The sequence below is a fragment of the Cupressus sempervirens genome, chromosome 4, assembly GCF_028749045.1.
Source record: "Cupressus sempervirens isolate cs-2001-9-10 chromosome 4, ASM2874904v1, whole genome shotgun sequence".
NCBI classification, from domain to species: Eukaryota; Viridiplantae; Streptophyta; class Pinopsida; order Cupressales; family Cupressaceae; genus Cupressus; species Cupressus sempervirens.
In genome coordinates, this window is record NC_143121.1 from 37,030,710 (window position 1) to 37,049,796 (window position 19,087).

The 19,087-nt window shown below is 35.5% G+C and overlaps 1 protein-coding gene across 1 annotated transcript in view; it reads left to right on the forward strand.

Moving 5' to 3' along the window:
* The window catches only part of MSH6 (MUTS homolog 6), a 127,879-nt gene that overhangs the window by 56,957 nt on the left and 51,835 nt on the right, over positions 1-19,087 (forward strand). The window contains exons 6-11 of the mRNA XM_089824319.1: positions 9,733-9,801; positions 9,978-10,061; positions 10,333-10,530; positions 10,651-11,258; positions 11,652-11,781; positions 16,357-16,448. Coding sequence (XP_089680445.1) covers positions 9,733-9,801; positions 9,978-10,061; positions 10,333-10,530; positions 10,651-11,258; positions 11,652-11,781; positions 16,357-16,448 — 1,181 coding nt within the window. The remainder of the gene's footprint in view (positions 1-9,732; positions 9,802-9,977; positions 10,062-10,332; positions 10,531-10,650; positions 11,259-11,651; positions 11,782-16,356; positions 16,449-19,087) is intronic.

Here is a 19,087-nt window from a genome sequence, read left to right on the forward strand (position 1 = left end):
TCACATGCAAGGGACGTATGACTGATATAGTATTTCAGCTAGTTTCAAATGACTTTTTCTTCAATTTGCATCAATGAGAATCTTGTGCTAGAAGACTACAATGGACTACACAATGACCTAACATGAGTGTGCTACTAATTTTGACAATATTCAATGCATATATATGAGCTAAGCATGAGAAATGGACACCTACAGCCAACTGACATTTTTACAAACAGTTGGTATGCAAACTAACTAGCTGATAAATAATGATATTAAATTTCTTAAATGACACCAGCAACTATTGTCTTCTTAATTGCAATGAAAAAATACAATGCTCATGAAATGTGGCCTAGACTTTGGCATTTACATGGATTACAAAATGATAATGCCGGTATAATGCACACTTACAGTTGAAAGTTTATAACACCCTAAAAAACAATACTAACAAAAGAACTTGGTTGTAGATGGCTGTAATAATTTCCTTCAATGCTGCCCCTTCTGCTTTGCTTTTTACGATCTGCTTTTTTGGCCTGCTTTTTTGGGCTGCTTTTTCGTATTTGCTTTTTCAGCTTGCATTTTCGGTTCCACTTTTTTCAGACTGCTTTTTCGACTGCTTTTTCGGATGTGCTTTTTGGACTGCTTTTGCAGACTGCTTTTTCGTATCCGCTTTTTCAGCCTGCTTTTTCGGTTTCGCTTTTTCAGACTGCTACTATGTTGAATCTCAAGACCATATCTTTCAATGGCGTCAAGATTTCCAGCTTGAAGGGATTTCGTCCTCCAAACTATTGAGACATAATCTCCAGAAAATTTCCCAATTTCTTTGATATTTTCAAGCATGCTTAAAATAAGCTCTTCCATTTCTTTTATAGTGTTCTCACAAGGGCTCAATTCTTCGTTTTCTCAATGTGGGATAAAACATCACTCCCTTTTATGTAACTTATGTCTCCAATGTGTTATAAAATAAAGGGGACTCTTTTAATTTAAATATTTCTCACAAACTATACTCTATGCATTAATAAAGTTAAATATTTAAATTTAACTTTATAAAATAGCTTTATCAATGCATAACAAATTTTATCAATGATAAACAAGTCTTCTTGCCGATTTTAAACAATTACCATCGACATACCGTTGCCACTGGATGTCCGACCATATCCAAGATGACTTACTATAAATAGTAAGTATGCCCAAAGTTGCCTAAAAACCCCTCAGAAAGACCTGCAACTGAAACTATCTAGGCCAAATGGCCTCTAAGTCCCTTTAATGTCCTGGTTAGCCTACGAGACCGTGGGGAAATAGGCTAACGACAACATCATACTATGAATGCTAAAAAGGGGACATTACACAAGGCCGCTACATCCTTACTTTTGTTGATGACTTTTCATAATTCACATGGGTCTACTTCCTTCATCACAAGAATGAAGTGGTTAATAAGCTTCAAGCCTTTAAGATTCATGTTGAACACAAATCCAGGAAAGCCATCAAGGTTCTACAGAGGAACAATGAAAGCAAATATATGGATAGAAGACTTAAGGACTTTTGCAAACTTGAGGGAATCGATCTTTAGAACCCACCAGCATTTAGTCTGCTCAAGATAGATGTTGCAGCGATGAGGATTAGGACTCTTAAAACCACGGAAAGTTGCATGATTAAAGCCAAGTCTCTTGATCCAACACTTGAAGTTGAAGCCATTAGTAGTGCTACTCACATATTTAATAGGTCTCCTCATAATGCCCTAGACGGGAAGACTCCTTTTGAGGCATGGTGCGGCAGAAAATCAGTTGTGAGTCACTTCAGAGTCTTCGGTTGTCTAGCATGGGCAAACCTATCTTCCAGGAGATGCAAGGCACTGTCACCTTGGCCTTGTACTTCATTGATTATAAAGATGGTGTTAAGTCTTATAGACTTATGGATCCAGAGACTCATGAGATTTTTGTGAAGGATGTTCACTTTGAGGAAAGTTCGCCCAGCTTATCCTCTAATCCTCTTCACACTTCATACACAGTGGAAATTGATAGTGACACCAACAATAGTGGTTCAACAGATTCAGACACGTGGGGTTCTATCGACAACTATAGTGAGAGGTCACAACATCAGTGTAGTCCACATGCATACATTGCCATAGTGATAGGTCCAATACAGTAGGGTACATGTTGTCTTCCAGCTCCAGCTTCAGTTGATGACTTCTTGGCAGACATTGCAGGTTTGGAGTCACACACCACAAATTTGGGAGACAGCCTTGATGATTTGCATCTTCTCTTTGATGAAGATGATCCTTCTACAGTTGTTGCGAGGGCTCACTTTGACCCTTATGTCCATTCTCTACATGATCAATCTTCACAGGTTGGCGTGATTGTGGATCCTTATGAACAACAATTGGAGGAAATCTCTTTATCAATTGAGGAGACAACTGGGTCATTGGGACAGGTTCAACAGACATCCTTGCCAGATCTGCATTCGTTCTTTTCAGCATAGTTGGAAGGGGCAATCACCAGCATCGACACAAGAACACTTGAGTAGGTTTTAGGGCCACCATACATCTTCAGGCTTGTACCTTTGCCTTTGTTTCTTCCAAAGGGGAGGAACATCATCCAGCATTCATGGACCATCTTCTTCCTTGGAGTAGCACTCACTGGTCGGCATTCTTCATTTTGGGGTGGGGGGATACTACCTTGTCTCTCTTCCTCTTATTTCTTATGGGGGGGACTTTTCCCTCTTATGAGGTCTTGTTCTTCTCATATTTCACTATTGTATATACTGGATGTATGTCGTAATAGGGGGGGGGGGGTTCTTGATTACTCCATCCATCCATGCATTTTGCTTTTCATCTCTCTTTTTGGGGGAGGGTTTTTCCCATGAGGTTTTCTCTCTTTCTCCGCTTTATGAGAGATTGCATTTCATTATGTACATGGGTACTTTACATGGCCTAGTAGCTGGGACCCATCTTGCATTTCATCATAGTTTTCGTAAGCTTAAGAGCATTCCCCTAAGTTGCACTTAAGGGGGTGTGTTGGTGTAAATATGTATTTACTATTTACACTTAAGTTTACTTAGGTTAATGCATTGTTTTATTATTTATTTTGTGAGACACTTAGGAGTTTGCACACCTTTTTGAGTTGTCATGTTGACAACACAGAAGTACGCAACTCTAATTCAGCACATGGTGTCTACAACACTGGAGTTTGCATCATTCACTGAGTTGTCATGTAGACAACATAGTTATTTGCACTTACTATTTAGCACATGTTGTTTACAACATAGATTTGCGTGATACACCCTTGTAGGCTTACCCTCTCATCATCGCACTTACTTCTGTGCATAATGGAGGATAATCCATATCTAGTGGACATGTGCCTAGTTGTATGACTTATCATGTAGTTGATTCTTAGGCATTCTAGATGCATCTCAGAGGTCTTTATATACAGGCACTCCTAATGTACTTTCATGCATATTGAATCAAATACATTGTTATTCTGATCATACTCCTTTCTGGTCTACAGTTGTGCTTGTGTTTGAGTTCTTAGTTCTTGGGTGAATTTTGCCCTAAGGTAGATTCTTACAATTATTACCGCTACTAGCATAAGTTTATATTGTGACATATATGCAACCTTTAATCATGGCTTCTACTCATTTGTTGTTGTAGGTAATACGCACATATGTCGCACACAACCACCAAATAGTGATGCGTTTGTCCAAAATAATACAAAGGGCTTTCACAATAGTTTTATTTTGAAGAATGATCGAATGTCTAGTGGAAAGAGTTTAATGGACAGTTGCTCAAAAGCTATGATTAATCCCTTGTTATCACACCTAGCTTGAATTAAAGCAAATGCTTAGTCTGCTGGATATCCACCTCCGACTCTTTGGTCATGTGATATCCCTAGTTTGACATATAATTTAATAATAAATAAATCATAATAATATAAAAATAAATAAATGTTATAACTACATTATAAACCCATAAGATGATAGCATATTTAAATATTATCACATTTGAATATAAATACTATGAATAACTAAAGATAATAAATTGATTAATAAATTTAAATAATAAATATATTAATCGATATAATATTATATCCATTAATAAATATGGTACAACCATTAATATAAAATGATAGTACAATATGAATATATAAATATAAAAGTAAATAGTCTAATAATTTAAATATTATATAATAATAATAATAGGGATAATATATTACAAAATTTATTATAACTATAATGAACTAATTAAGAGACGTGACTATTGGTCACCCTCCAATCAACATATATTAAGATGGAGTTATCTAAGGACGTGGAGGGGGATACATACACCATCGAAGGGCATAAAAGCAAAGCTTGGAGGGACGGATATACATTGACAAAAGCATATTAAAAGGAGGGTACCGAAACACATTAAAACAAAAAGCAAGGATACAGAGCACGAAATTGCATTAAAAGCAAAAAGCGGAGAGTCAGCGGAGAATAACATACATCGAATGACATTTATGTAAAGAGGGAAACCACCGAACTTTGTTGACCCAAGAGCATAGCTTTTGTTAAGTGCTTGCAAGTGGAGTATTAACAAACATTGGTAAAGGTAAATATAATAAGGAGGAACCGTAGGTTAAAAGAAGATTGATAATAAGTATTAAGTTGATATGTTAGGAGAAGTTCCTAATCCTAAATATACTTTATTTTATATACAAGCTATCATCTCATTTATATAGAGGCATACATATATTTATTTATTATTCAAAAGATTAGAATCCCTTGAAGATAGTTACCTATTCCATATATTTCCAAGTATAAAATGAATACTTGAAGTTATTCACAAGACCTTAGATTGGAAACTTAGAGCAATTCGAAGGACATCCAGAGCAAGACATTACAGGTCACTTGCTGTCATTTTTTAGATATATCATTCGAACTCCCTACATGTTCATCAAACATCACATTTTTTCTTGATTATCCACTTCTATCATTCAGACAGTCGATGAAACTATGGACTTTGGCAAGAATAAGATAAATTGAGTCTCCTATTCTTCGATTGCAATGTGATGGCATAGGCATTTGTGGGGTGTGAACATCATCGCTACATACACGTGCCCTTCTATTTCGTCACTTGGATAAATATTTGCATGTTCCTCCAATCACTCGACTCCCACAAACATACTCAATATATTTTTGAAGTCTCGTTACCATTGTCTTGCTCTGAATATCCAATATTCTGAGACGTGGAAAGACGTGTCATGCAAACTTCGTGCAAATGGGCGTATATCATTACTGACTAGGATGGCAGGTAATTGTCTATTCCTTTACTCATGCTATTATTTGACTTCATTGTTGTGTATGCTTTCAACTTTTACGACATCTGTCCAGTTATGTCTAGAGATAGGTGTGATTTTTCTTTAGAATCCTTCTTGTAGACATGTGTCGATTCTTTGGGGACCTTTGAATGTTCAACGCAAAAACTTCCATCACTTTGCATAGCATTTATCAGACTCATACGCTCCTCTAAATACCATCGATTTATATTCCTTTGCTGTTGTTGAATTATTATTCAATGATATTGTTAGATTCAAATCTTTTGATTTGGATTTGGGATAGAAACAATGTTTAACAAAGGCATTCGACATAGTATATATATTCAGAGATTAACCCAAAGCATTTGGTATCGTCTTTATCATTGTATAAACAGTATGCCTTTGCTGATATAGTCGTTGACTTTGTCTTTACATGCAATGAGATGAACTATTCATAACGTCCAATAGTATTTGCTTTTGCTTATCATTCCTTTTTTGAGATCACCAGAAGTACCATTGAAACCAAAGAAGTTGATGAAGATACCATTAATCTGCTGCTTCAGAATCAAGAACTTCAACTGGATTTTGATACATGGATTCAGTAAAAATGGAGTGAATGGTGACATAGCTTTGCATGTAGTCGGAAGGATATAGTAAAGAGTTGAGAGTGCCATTCCTTTGTCTGATTGCTTAGACCCCGTTCTGCAGGTTCTCATGTCATCTCGCTACCACTGTAGTATATGAGAACACATTTCTTTGAGGATTTTGCCAAGCAGCTCATCTTCTTTGTTTATGATTCTAGATTGTGTATGTGTTCTATGTTTGACATTATTTTGCTTGTCATTACTGAGATTCTTTCACAACTTTGCAATCCAACCTAATTCTTCTTTTACCTCACATTGCACTTTCATCTCCTACTGCACCTTTTACATCCGGAGACTTATTTGGTTCATACATGGTGCTATGGAAAGTGAAATCTTTTCTATGAAATATGTTATGTCATGACAAGAGGTCCTTCTCTCGCATATATCAGGATATGTTTTAACAATCTTTCATCAATCTCCAACCTTATTTCTCAAATGGAGACTCTAATCCTTTGCAAAAATTAGAGTTCCATAAGAACTGATGGCACCTGTGTCTTCCCGTCTAAATCCCTTAAACTTTATCGTTGTCTTCCACGATTCCATACTGTCTGAAGTTCTAAAATCTGATGGCATCTTTTTCTTACACAATTGTTCTTCAATTTAATATTTATATCTGCAAATACTTCTCTATATTTGTCTAAAAGCTTATTTTCTTCAAAGCACATTTCTTATACACTTTGCATTTCCTTTTGTATATTGAACTCATACATCAATTCCTTCTAAGGTTGTATGCTTTAGAAAGACTTCTGTAATTTATCACTCTCAACATCATTGTGATGGCAGAACTCAGTTCAGATTGGACTTATCTCTGTTTATTACCTTTCCTGATAATTGCTGCTAGTATAGATTCATAGTGAAAATCATTATTAACACTTGTGTTTGTTGTTTTGACAATCAGATATGACTGATGTTATCTTCATTATGGCTGACTAGATGTTATGTTCCTGTAGGTTGCAGCTCCAATATTTCATATATTGACTCCTTAGTACTTAGCAATGCATTCTTGTCTATGTTGTTAAGTCACTTCCTTAAGCACGTCTTTGCTTTTAGCATACTTGCTATTGAAATAGGTACAAGTATTGTTATGCCTAACATTTACTTAAAACATCAATGTCTTCTCTTTTATATTGCAGTTAAATAATGCTTCTCCAAATGTGTCATGTATCAAGTTATATAGTATTTTGATCAAGTTACATAGCATACATAACTTCTTCTTCTTCTTCTTCCTATTCCTCCTCGTCCTCGTCCTCTCCTCCTCATATTCCTCTTCCTCCTCCTCCTCCTCCTCCTCTTCTTCTTCCTCTTCCTCCTCCTCTTCTTCCCCCTCTTCTTCTTCTTCTTCGACGCAAGGGAATAATGAAATGCTCAAGTGCTGCTAAAATATACAACTGACCAAGCTTAGGTAACTTAAAGCAATTCATTCAGCTTTAAAAGACTTTGCCGATCCCTGATTGTCATGATCAGATAGTCAATGTCAATAATTTGATTCAAATTCTGGCACGGGCAGCAAAAAACTAAATTGCTACCAATGATTAAGCATGCACCTGTGACCACCCAACCAACCTTCTCTAGGAGCTTTTCAAAACACATTCTCCCACCCTTAAATCTGGAAGCCCTGATGAATCGAATCCAGCGAAGTAAATAGCTGAAAATGTTTTTCACAGGGTCATCTCAGGTTCTGCAAATGAAGGTCTTCTACAGTTTTGGACATGCATACTAATACACCAGAAATGGAACTCTATGTGGCAGGTTTCAAAGTTCCTGTGGTTCGTTTTGTACCTGATCATCAGAGGGTGGAAGATTCATCTAGAGATAGTCTAAATATTTTGAAGTTGAGTAGGCAGAAACTTGCAAAGGGTAAACATCTGTTTAAACTTTTCAAGTGAAAAATGATTTTTTTTTTTGCACCCTTGGCCTTGGATGCATCCGGAGCTTGGGGATTCGCTCTTGGTGCACATAGGAAGCGCCTCAGGGCCCTATGGATGCTCTACGGATGCGCACAAAGAGAGCCCTTGTTTCCCCATCTGCAGCAAAATGCATTTCCATCTATACCAGGATGGATCCTCATATGCATTCAAGTGTGTTAGGATTAGAGAGACAGAAATCACAATTACATGCAAATATAACCAATATCAGAAAAGAATAAAGCACACAGAAGACAGCACAAGACATTGATTTAACGTGGTTCATCCAATCCTTGGGCTATGTCCACTAAACAACAAGTCCAATATTCTTATTATCTAGTGATTTCAACCTGGTTACAATTTGCAATCCATTGCAACTCAATACCGCTGCAAGAAGCTACTAAATCATCTTACATAATAAAATCCCTAACTCTAAGCTAGTTTATACAAGATTTTTGCTGCTTTTAAAATTAGGTTAGAATATGTCGTCAATAGAAAAAATTAACTCCTGACACCTTTTACAATAGTAAATTCATTTTTGTCTTGGGGAGGCTGACCCTCGATCTCACCCTATGCACAGCTGAGGCCATGGATCCCAAGACCCTACAAGGGGCGCTGCCCCTTGACCTCGTCTAGGGCGGTGCCTGAGGACTCCACAAGGGGTGTTGCCCCTTGACCCCTAGCATGGGCACGCTGCCCCCAAGTCCCTTAGAAAAATCTGGGGGAAAACTGCGCCAAATGAAGTGGGGAAAAATTAACCTTTGAGTCTGATTAGGCTCCACATAACAACAAAGTGTCTAGAAGAGCATCCGGTAACTAAGTTCATTTCCTTAATGAGCCATTGTTGCTGATTTTCTGCATTTACTTGCACATTTGATTTGCATCTTATATTTGTTTTAGGTGAGGAGAATAGCCATATCAGATTCCATATCAAATATTTAGATGATTTGCATGTATGGTTGGAGAGGGTTTTCCAACCCTACATCAGTTGGGTTTGTTGGTATGCAGAGTTATAAATTGAGAATACAACATATTAAGCACATTCTAAACTAATTTACAAAAAATATTACAATTAATTTCTACTAGTTCAATTTCAATTTGTCACAACTTAAATGTCATGAGAGATTCATCGTTTACAATTAAAATAACGTAATCACTAATCAGATTCGTATTGGTTTTTAATATTTATCCAGACCAACATGAGTCATAGATGTGGAACCTCACACTTTACAGGCTATGCACTTAAATTGTTTATTTTGAATTGTACTTGAGAAATATTCTTATTAAGAAGGCAACCTGTGCAACTTTAATGAATACAAAATTGCAATTGTAATTTACTGCTTAACAGCTTGATAACATCACAAAATATTTGAAAATGGCAGAACGTATCAGAAAATAATTTAAAATGGGCTAGGGTAGATGCCTGTATATTCAGCATCAGCACGGAAGCAGCAAGCTTAAATTCTAGAATGCATAGAAAAGTTTGAGAAGCTAAAACTACATTTTTATTTATGTTTGTATTAGTTATAAATATTTAGAGCAATTTTCTTAAGGTCGATTTTTTTTTTTTTTGGTAAAATTGAATTGTTAATGACATTTGCTGCCTAGAATTGCCCTTGGCCTCATGCACCTAGAATTGCTTGGGCATGATTCCAAATGAATCTGGCCTAAAATTATCATGCCCTGCTTTAATCTGCAGGTAGATTCCAGTATGTTGCATATCTGGTATGGCTAATGTTTCTGGCCTATTGGGTAAAATTAGTACCTAAACATGTGAATTCTGATCTTGTGGACAAAGAATCATATGTTTCTTAATTTAGTTAAGAGACCTTTTTCCTTATATTTTTCTCTGTAATTTGATTGTTGTGAAAAACAGTCACATAAGGTTTCATTCAGTGCTTTCTATATATGCAGGGAGAACAGCCTCACTGCGGATTTCCCGAAAAGAACTTTACTGACAACGTAGAAAAACTAGCTCAGAAGGTGTGCTGTGTTTTTTATTCTCCAGTTTGACTTTTATAGAGGAAGTGTCTTGCTTATCATTTTAGCTTTGTAAAATACTTCCTCAAATATTCTGTTTTGAAGTCCATCAATTTAATTCTGTTCTACACAGTTCTTTCAGATAGTATCAAATTAATTAAATCTTTATCGTATTTCAGGGCTATCGTGTGCTTGTTGTGGAACAAACTGAAACACCAGACCAACTTGAGCAGAGGAGGAAAGAGACAGGAAGCAAGGAAAAGGTCCCTTACAAACAATTGCTGAAATTATTGCTTGCCTCTTTAATTAATGAACTAGCAAACATCACCTTGCAAAAAAATTTAAATTTCTACAGATGTTATTAGATAAATGCTGAAAAAGTGCCTTTCAGGCTCAATGCATTGAAGACTCATTATATGTAATCATTCCACGACTTGTATATAGCGCATATGTAACCTTTTGGTTGGCCCTTGGAATTTGCAATTTTAATTTTGACTACTTTAAAATTGATTATCGTTTCATGGTTGAATTCAGGTTGTAAAACGAGAGATATGTGCTGTGATTACCAAAGGAACCATGACTGAGGGAGAGATGCTAGCAACATGTCCTGACAGTAATTACATGATGTCGATAACTGAAAGAATTCAAGTTTCAGGAAGTCAGAATCATGCTGCTTCTGTTATTGGTGTCTGTGTTGCAGATGCTTCAACCAGCAAATTTATACTGGGTCAGGTATGTGGAATGGAGAATTTTTTTTATTGACTTCTTAATGAAGCAGTTTTGTTTGAGTAGGACTTTGTCTTCAGTGTGCACGTATGAAATAACACTTCAATTTTTTTCTTTCTGTATCAGTTTACAGACGATTCAACAAGGAGTCATTTATGTTCATTACTTTCTGAGATAAGACCAGTAGAACTTATCAAGCCTCGTGGCATGCTTTCTGATGAAACAGAAAGGGTCTTGAGGGACTGCACAAGGAAACCGCTGATCAATAATTTAGCTCCTGGTAGAGAGTTTTGGGATGCTCAAACATCTCTTTTTGAGATAAAAAATCTCTATAAATTGTTTTGTGATAGGTCAAAATCAAGTAGTGTAACCACTGACAAAGCTAAATACAATTCTAGTTCTTGTATTCAACACAGCAGTGAAATAGAGAATCTACCCGATGTGATTTGCCAAGTAGTGAGGGCAGGGGAAAATGGGGAGCTTGCTCTTTCTGCATTTGGAGGTTGTCTCTTTTATTTGAGGCAGGTTTTGTTGGATCAGAGTTTGCTTAGTTTTGGCAAACTTGAGGCTATGCCTTGTTCAGATTTTGCAACTACGCAGCTTGTATCTGGTCAAAGCAATCAACATATTCATTTCCGAGGTACTTCTCTTGTTGAATCGTACATGGTTCTTGATGCAGCTGCCTTGGAGAATCTTGAGATCCTTGAGAACAACAAAGATGGTAGCAGCTTGGGGTAAGTGAATACATTTTCAAGTTAGATTGCCACCAAATATAACAAAAACATCAAGATTTGTGCATATCGTATGTCCAAATTTTAAGCAGCTATATTTATTTGAAAAATACTGCACAATAGGATGAATTTTGTGAGAACAAAGTATTTGTGGAATCGATGTGAATTTGTAAAATGCCTTGTCCATCCTTGTGGTTTCAGTGTGAGATGTTACCATGTATTAGTTCTAGTCTAGAGAGAAGAGTGCACTCAGTATATGTACTCACAACTATTATTTTGAGTTCTATAAATTGTTAAATCTTTAGCTATGTGGAAATCACCAATCTTTGAACCTTTACCAATGTTAATACAAATGGCTGATTTCTAATCTGTTAAATAATATTTCATTTCTCTCAGGACTCTTTTTGCCCAAGTAGATCATTGTGTAACAGCATTTGGTAAAAGGTTACTAAGGAGATGGCTTGTGAGACCTTTGAAAAGTGTGGAGTCAATGTTGGAACGCCAAAATGCTATAGCAGATATAAAGGTATGATGCTTCATCAGATTTCTTATGAATAAACTTTGCAACCAAAGCTTATTTCAGAGTCAGTTTGTATCAGATGTGTTTCTTTTTACCAGTGCAAACAATGGGTTTGTAACTGCTGCTGGGAATTGTGACAAGCAAAATTTTTGATATGATTAAAGTGTAGGGGTAAGCAAGAACAGGTGTTCTCCTTAAATATAATTTATGGAAAGACAATACCATGTTAATAATAGTTATAGCTTAAAATTTTGGGTGTGGCCTTTACTTGGCTGGCCCAAAAGAATTTGTGAAGGAAGTAATCCTTTATATTTGAGAACTGCCATAAAGCAAAGAGAAACAATCCAAGTCTTGACAAAAAAACATTTTTATCTTTCAACAATCCAAAATATGCTCTTGAAGCTTGGACCTACACCAGAAATGAAAAACTCAAGTGTTAAAAAGAAATTAGTTTTTTAGTGATGCAGGATTGTTTGTGAGCACAGGCGCCTCTGTGCCAGACACACTAGGTAAGAAGTTGTGAGACTAGGTAAGTAGTTGTGAGCACGGCCTCACAAAATGGAGATGAATAGTAGCACTATCTTTTCAAGTTGTGAACAACCTGTCCTATCCTTGCATTAGGCTTGTTAAAACAATTCTTTCTTTGCCTCTTCTGTAATGTCATAAATATTCTGTATATCAGTGTGTAACTTGTACATGATTGCGAGGAATGTAAATGATTTGTTTCCTTTTTTATCCTTTCCTTGGGATGACAACCATATATATATGTATTTACCATTTATCTCATTCCTCCCATGATCTTCTGAATCAATGGTTGCTGAATTGAGATCAAATTTCGTATCCTTCAAGGCTGAATGGTGATGTCTCTTCACACAGATTGTTTTATTATCTTGATTTGCTCCCACCTTTAACAACTGGCTGTCAATAATGTTGGGTGTGACTAGTGAATCTTTCTCTTTGAACGATTGCTGGCAATACAATTAAAAGTCGTAAAAGTTGCTGTTCTGACATAGATCGAGCTCAACATTTCTGGCCTTAAACTTGCCGAAGATTCTTTTTTTTTTTTGCACTAGTGATCAATCCTACATTATTGACAATTTTGCAATACAATAATAAGATAATTGATAATTCATATTGGACAGTTGATTATGCATGACAAAATGTTTAGTCGATAGAGACAAATATGTTGCCTGCTGTTGTCAAGATGGTCCTTGTTGGAGGGTGTTCTGTCAGATTTAGTCACTTTATTTATCTGCATAGTATCTGTTATCGACATCCTTTAAAGATAGCAGCCGATATCATCAGTTAATCGTTGCTAATTTACGTCAGTTTCTTCTATTGATGATGCTTTCATAGATGCCATTATAGTCCTTGACTGTTTTTAAGAGGTCACTGATCTGTAGATCATATGACTTCAAAGATAAATTTTATATCTTATTAATGCTTGTCTATTGATGGCTAATCTATGATCGATATCACTAATTATGCCATCTTGTGTTATCCATCTCTTACGTTTGATGTATCTCTTTTCTTTACTCAATTGATGAATGACAGCTTATATTTTATGTATGATCTTTGTTGTATAATTTCAATTTTGTCGCTTCAGAGACTTAAGAAAATTGATATACTTTGTTGTTTTGTATTTTGTAATTTATTATTATTATTTTTTCTTGTTAATAGATGTGTTTTATTGATAAGATCAAGATTGAATTTGGATCGAATCAAGGATGGATAGATGCAGGGAATCAATCTTCTCAAAGAGTAGAGTGGAGCAGTTTGAGAATCCTTCATCCACCAAAAGAAAATTTCCTGTAGCATCACCCACAGCCTCAAGGCAAGAATCAAACCACAGATGTGAAGGCAGATTAGGGAGTAGCACCCACAATGGAAATTTATCAAAAACTTCATTATTGGGATTGAAATTAGGGAACCATGGTTTTGACATGAGATCAAATTTGTTCTCCCAGCACCATTGATAGTCACACAAAATATTTTTCCTATCTTGTGCTTTTTCAAAAACAACAATAAAAAAGCCTTTTTCTGCAGGATAAATCTGCCCAAAATCTGCCCAAAACCATCAAGAATTGACTACCAGAAATCCGAAATCCAATTTTGAAGATCAACCAAACTTGGCCAAAACCCCTTAAGATGCACAATGAAACCTATGTCTGAAAACACTACCAAGTTGTGATCGACTTCCTCTTGCAGTTCAGCTTCTAGCACCGAACAAGTGTTGACTGCTGGTACTATGGTATTTCCATTCTGCTAATGAGCCAAAATGGAGAGAACTTGTGCCATTTGAACCTGATTCACTGGGGCGACAAGAGAAAAACCCCTACTCACATCATGTTGCTGTCTCAAAGCTCTGTGCTCAGAGGAACCTTTTTTTCTGTGCTGTCTCTCCATAAACCTCCCACCATACTTCGAGAAACCTTTTTGTTGCCCTTGCAACTTATTTTCTCGATCACAAAGCATGGTCCTTTCAGAAGCTGGGAAGGACGAGTTTCCATCCTCAAATCCCTCCAAATCTAGCCGCTTTGTCCAAGTGTTGACTGCTGGTACTATGGTATTTCCATTCTGAGCCAAAATGGAGAGAACTTGTGCCATTTGAACCTGATTCACTGGGGCGACAAGAGAAAAACCCCTACTCACATCAAGTTGCTGTCTCAAAGCTCTGTGCTCAGAGGAACCTTTTTTTCTGTGCTGTCTCTCCATAAACCTCCCACCATACTTCGAGAATCCTTTTTGTTGCCCTTGCAAATTATTTTCTCGATCACAAAGCATGGTCCTTTCAGAAGCTGGGAAGGACGAGTTTCCATCCTCAAATCCCTCCAAATCTAGCCGCTTTGTCCACCATTCCAATGGTTCAAACTCACCATCTGCAGCTACTTGGTTTGCGAGATTTCATCATTCTTGAGCTCTGAAGGACCTTTCAGCTGGAGATAATTTTCCCCAACACCCATGCATTTCACATAAGGAAACGTAGGGTTTTGGGAAATCCTAGCACCTAAAGGGAAGTGGCCACACCGTAATGCTATTCTGTTATATTGTAATTTAGTAATTTACTATTATTTATTTGAATATTTTATTGTTATCTATTACAAACCCTATTCTAGAAAGGAGTTATCACAGTTTGCCCTTCCCAAAATTGCTTGCCCTCAAGCAATGCCAATTTTTATACATCATCTTTGAATGTGAGGAGCTTCTGCTGCAGAACTCTGATATCATCTTAACTTGCAAATTTGAATCCAATAATCCAAATATACGAATTGCAAGGTTTGTAATTTTAACACATTTTTCCACTTCACACTCAGAGAAGGAACAAGGTCCTAGTATCAAATTGATTTGGATTTACCCTATCTTTAAACAATAGCTTCTCTCCTTTTATGATCTCAATATAATTTTTGATCTCTTGATTATCACACAATAGTCCATAATACTCTGTAACACTTGTTTGCTTTATTCTTGCTCTTTGGTTATTACTTTCTGTTTCTCATGATGTTATTGTTGATCCACCTGATATCTGTCTTTTTTTCCAATTATTCTGCTTTTCAGTGCTCTCTTATCTTGTATCTTTATAGAATTTTCAATTAGGACATGTTCTTACAATGGGGAGTGGATATAGAAACGTTTTCCTTGTATGCCTATGTGGTTGCATCTATATACATCTTAAATGTGAATCATGTTGCTTTTACATCACTTTGTCTGTAATATAGACAATTATTTTTAGATAGTCAATTGGTTGCCACCTGGGTCAACTGCATTGATTTGGAGTGGTGCATGAAAAATGACCTTTCATTACACTTTATTGATTGAATCATTATCCATCTGCTGAGGCTAAAATTGATATGATCACCTCTGCCTTGTTTATTGGGCACACCCCGTGTGAATGCTAGTATACCATCCCATAGATTTGTTTTCTGTTAGCAAATTATGCCTCTCAGGTTAAGTTTTTAAATGAAAAAGGAACACAAAAAAATCTGTGCTTGTTGATGCCTGTAAGAAATGTAATTGTTGGAGATTGCATAAAGAGCATTGATTCCTATCAGAAAAGTGTAATCTTTCACAAATTTTGTCATTTATAGAAGGAGAAAAAGCTGGTATTAGATTTTCTGAGATCGGTCTAAATGCTAGTATAAATATGCATGTCAATCACTATTTTGATCTGATTATTACAAGTGTAAAATAAAATTTGTTCAAACTTTTCACTTATTGTAGTTTTTTTTGGAAATATCTGATTGTTGTATTCAGAAGAAGGAACAGAAGTGTGAGAACAAGCAATTCTTTGCTATCATGATCTTTGCCTCTTATGCTCTGAAGAGCAGCATGGCAGAAATTATAAAATGATTATAAGTTGAAACTGATTCTTACTTTGTCCATGCCAATGATCACTTAATACTTTGCAGATTTATAAGTGACGTGCTTAGTTACATGTCCCTCCTGATTGCACATTGTTAATAGTTATCGATAATTATCCTTGATAGATGTTTAGTTGCTGATAATGGAGCGTTTTCAGTAGCAGATCTGAATGTTATGCTTTCTGAGGTATCGCGTCTTGATTTTTGGTTTTTGATTACATAGGTTGCTGCTGCAGATTCTGCAGTTAATTTTCGAAAGGAACTGGCCAGGCTGCCTGATATGGAGCGATTGCTTGCACGCCTCTATGCAAGCAGGTTAATAGTTTTTAAAACAAACAGAACTTCCCTTTTCATTCCTTGTTACCATTTGGCTTTTACTTAATGCTTTATAAGGTGTTTTCCATTTAAGATTTGTATTCTAATTCAGCTGGTGTTGACTACTTTTGGGTTGCATGTCAACGAAAAATATTAGGTTTTTATGAATTATGGAATATCTTAATTGTACTGAAGATCTAATGATTTCCGAGGTTATTTACTTGTATGTGGTTTTTTAAAACTTCTGTATATAGAATCTAGATGCATAATAAAAGCTTGCAGAAGCTAAACGCTTCTGAAATATCAGTCTTTTCCAAATAATTATTATCATGCCAAGAAGTGTAGCTAGAATGAAAGAAAAGGAGGGTTTTAATGGAATGAGTGGATAACAGAAACACATTAACATAAACTTGACAACCATTTGCTTGTGAAACTTGATAGTCCTGCTAAATTTGCGGTCTTAGGTACATATACCTAAAAGAACACTGAAAGACAGTATATTAACATAGCTGATATCTGTAGATGGGGAAAAAGAAGAAAAAAACAAGGAAACAAAAGCAAAATAATATTCAACTTTAAATTTCATCACTTCTACAATAGAGCAAAAAAGAAACGCAACTTTAAATTGGAAACTAACGATCAATGCAAACCTTAGGTGAGTGGCTGTGTTTGATGTTGTGTTGCTCTTGGGGGTCTTTGATTCGGCAGCATGTGCTTGCTCCAATGAATTCTTCTTAATCTGGTTTAGGCTGGGATTAGAGTAATGGAAGTTTGAGGATCATTGAAATGGATGTCAAAGATTGAATCAGAGGATTTCTGAATTTGAATTTGGGACGCAGTTGGAAATAAAGGCTGGTTTTATGCAGTTTTAAGATTAATTTGACCAAGTGAATGGATAAGTTTCAAAGTGTATTTGAATCTAGATAGATGGTAGTTGAGGATGAATGATTATGATTTGGATGATTAGATTGTTGGTTAGGGTTGAAGACTAGGTTGATGGATAGGAGTAGAGATTAGATTGATTTAGGATTGATGATGGGGATTTTATTTTAATTTTTAATTGAGATTGAGACATGATCTGTCTAAAATGTATTTATTTTCCACAATTCATAATAGTTGTTTTCTGGTTTTTGATTCTGTGTAGTTTCTTGCATCAAATTAAAAAAGTTATTTTGTGTCACACTCTGTGATCAATCATCAAGATGATAGAAAGTTCATGGAGAAGGAAAATAGACTTTTGCAGATCTATGAAGGCTAAAAAGTACACAGTCAAGATTGAAAACAATAAGTAAAAATTATAACTAAGGGTTTGTCTTATTAGTGAAAATTAGATTAGGATTTGAGATAAATATACTTTATATGATTATGATATGGATGATTAGATTGTTGGTTAGGGTTGAAGACTAAAATGATGGGTAGGAGTAGAGATTAGATTGATTTAGGATTGATGATAGGAATTTTAATTTAATTTTTAATTGTGAACGAGACATGATTTGTCTAAAATGTATTGATTTTCCACAATCCATAATAGTTGTTTTCCTGTTTTTGAGAATGTGTAGTTTCTTGCATTAACTAAGAAAAAGTATTTCGACGCATACTCCATGCATCATCAAGATGATAGAAAGCTCATGGAGGAGGAAAATAGACTTTTGCAGATCTATGAAGACTAAAAACTATACAATCAAGATTCAAAACCATAAGTAAAATTATAACTTAGGATTTGTCTTATTAGTGGAATTTGAGATAAATATAATTTATTGAATTAATTATTTTTGAGATTCTAACTGCGCTACAAACACAGTTAGAATGGGTGTGGGATGCTCGTGAAAGTTGTGATGGAAGATGTCCCTTAGGATTGGTCAATTTTACGCATTGACATTATGAATGTTTGGTCTAATGTGTTAGATCTCCCTTTAGTTTAATATCTATATCACCTCAATAGGGTTTCCAATAATATTTTTTTGCAAAACTCTTGTAACCGAAAAATTTATTATGCATATTGGAGAGGCCAATGATATTTGAGCTTGGAATAGGGCCATAATTATGAAGATGCTGGACATTGACAATTGTCTTGCTCATTTTTCTCTGTGCATTGACTCCTTGGTTTGTTATCTGCAAATTTCTATTAGAAGGTGTGATATCTTTAACTTCATTCCCAACTACCCATCCAAGCTTTACAGGTATGACATATTTGAAGCACAATTATAAAATTTTCCATTAAAGCACAACTAGAAGCACTATAATTTTTTTTATAATAGTTGTTTTCAAAGAAATCCACCATACAAGGAGATGCTATTATAATTTGAAATTTTTTGCTTAACTATTACATTAACCTTAATATCTAGCTTCTTCATCTATTTTGTTGAAATTGCGTAATTTCTAAACAAAATATTTAATTCATTAATCTTATGTTTGTTGTGGGTTCACTTGTTTAGAAATACTGCTAATTTCAGTTTTTTACCACTACATAACATATAGCAATTGAATACTTGATATGCAATATCAAACACTCAATCCCTCTATTGAAAAGTAAATACTCATGAAGACATGAGAAACTCCAATGTTCCTTACACCTGTGGATGCTAACTCAGTTATAATAATGTGATTTGTTGGTTAATCATGTAGGCGGCCTTATGCTG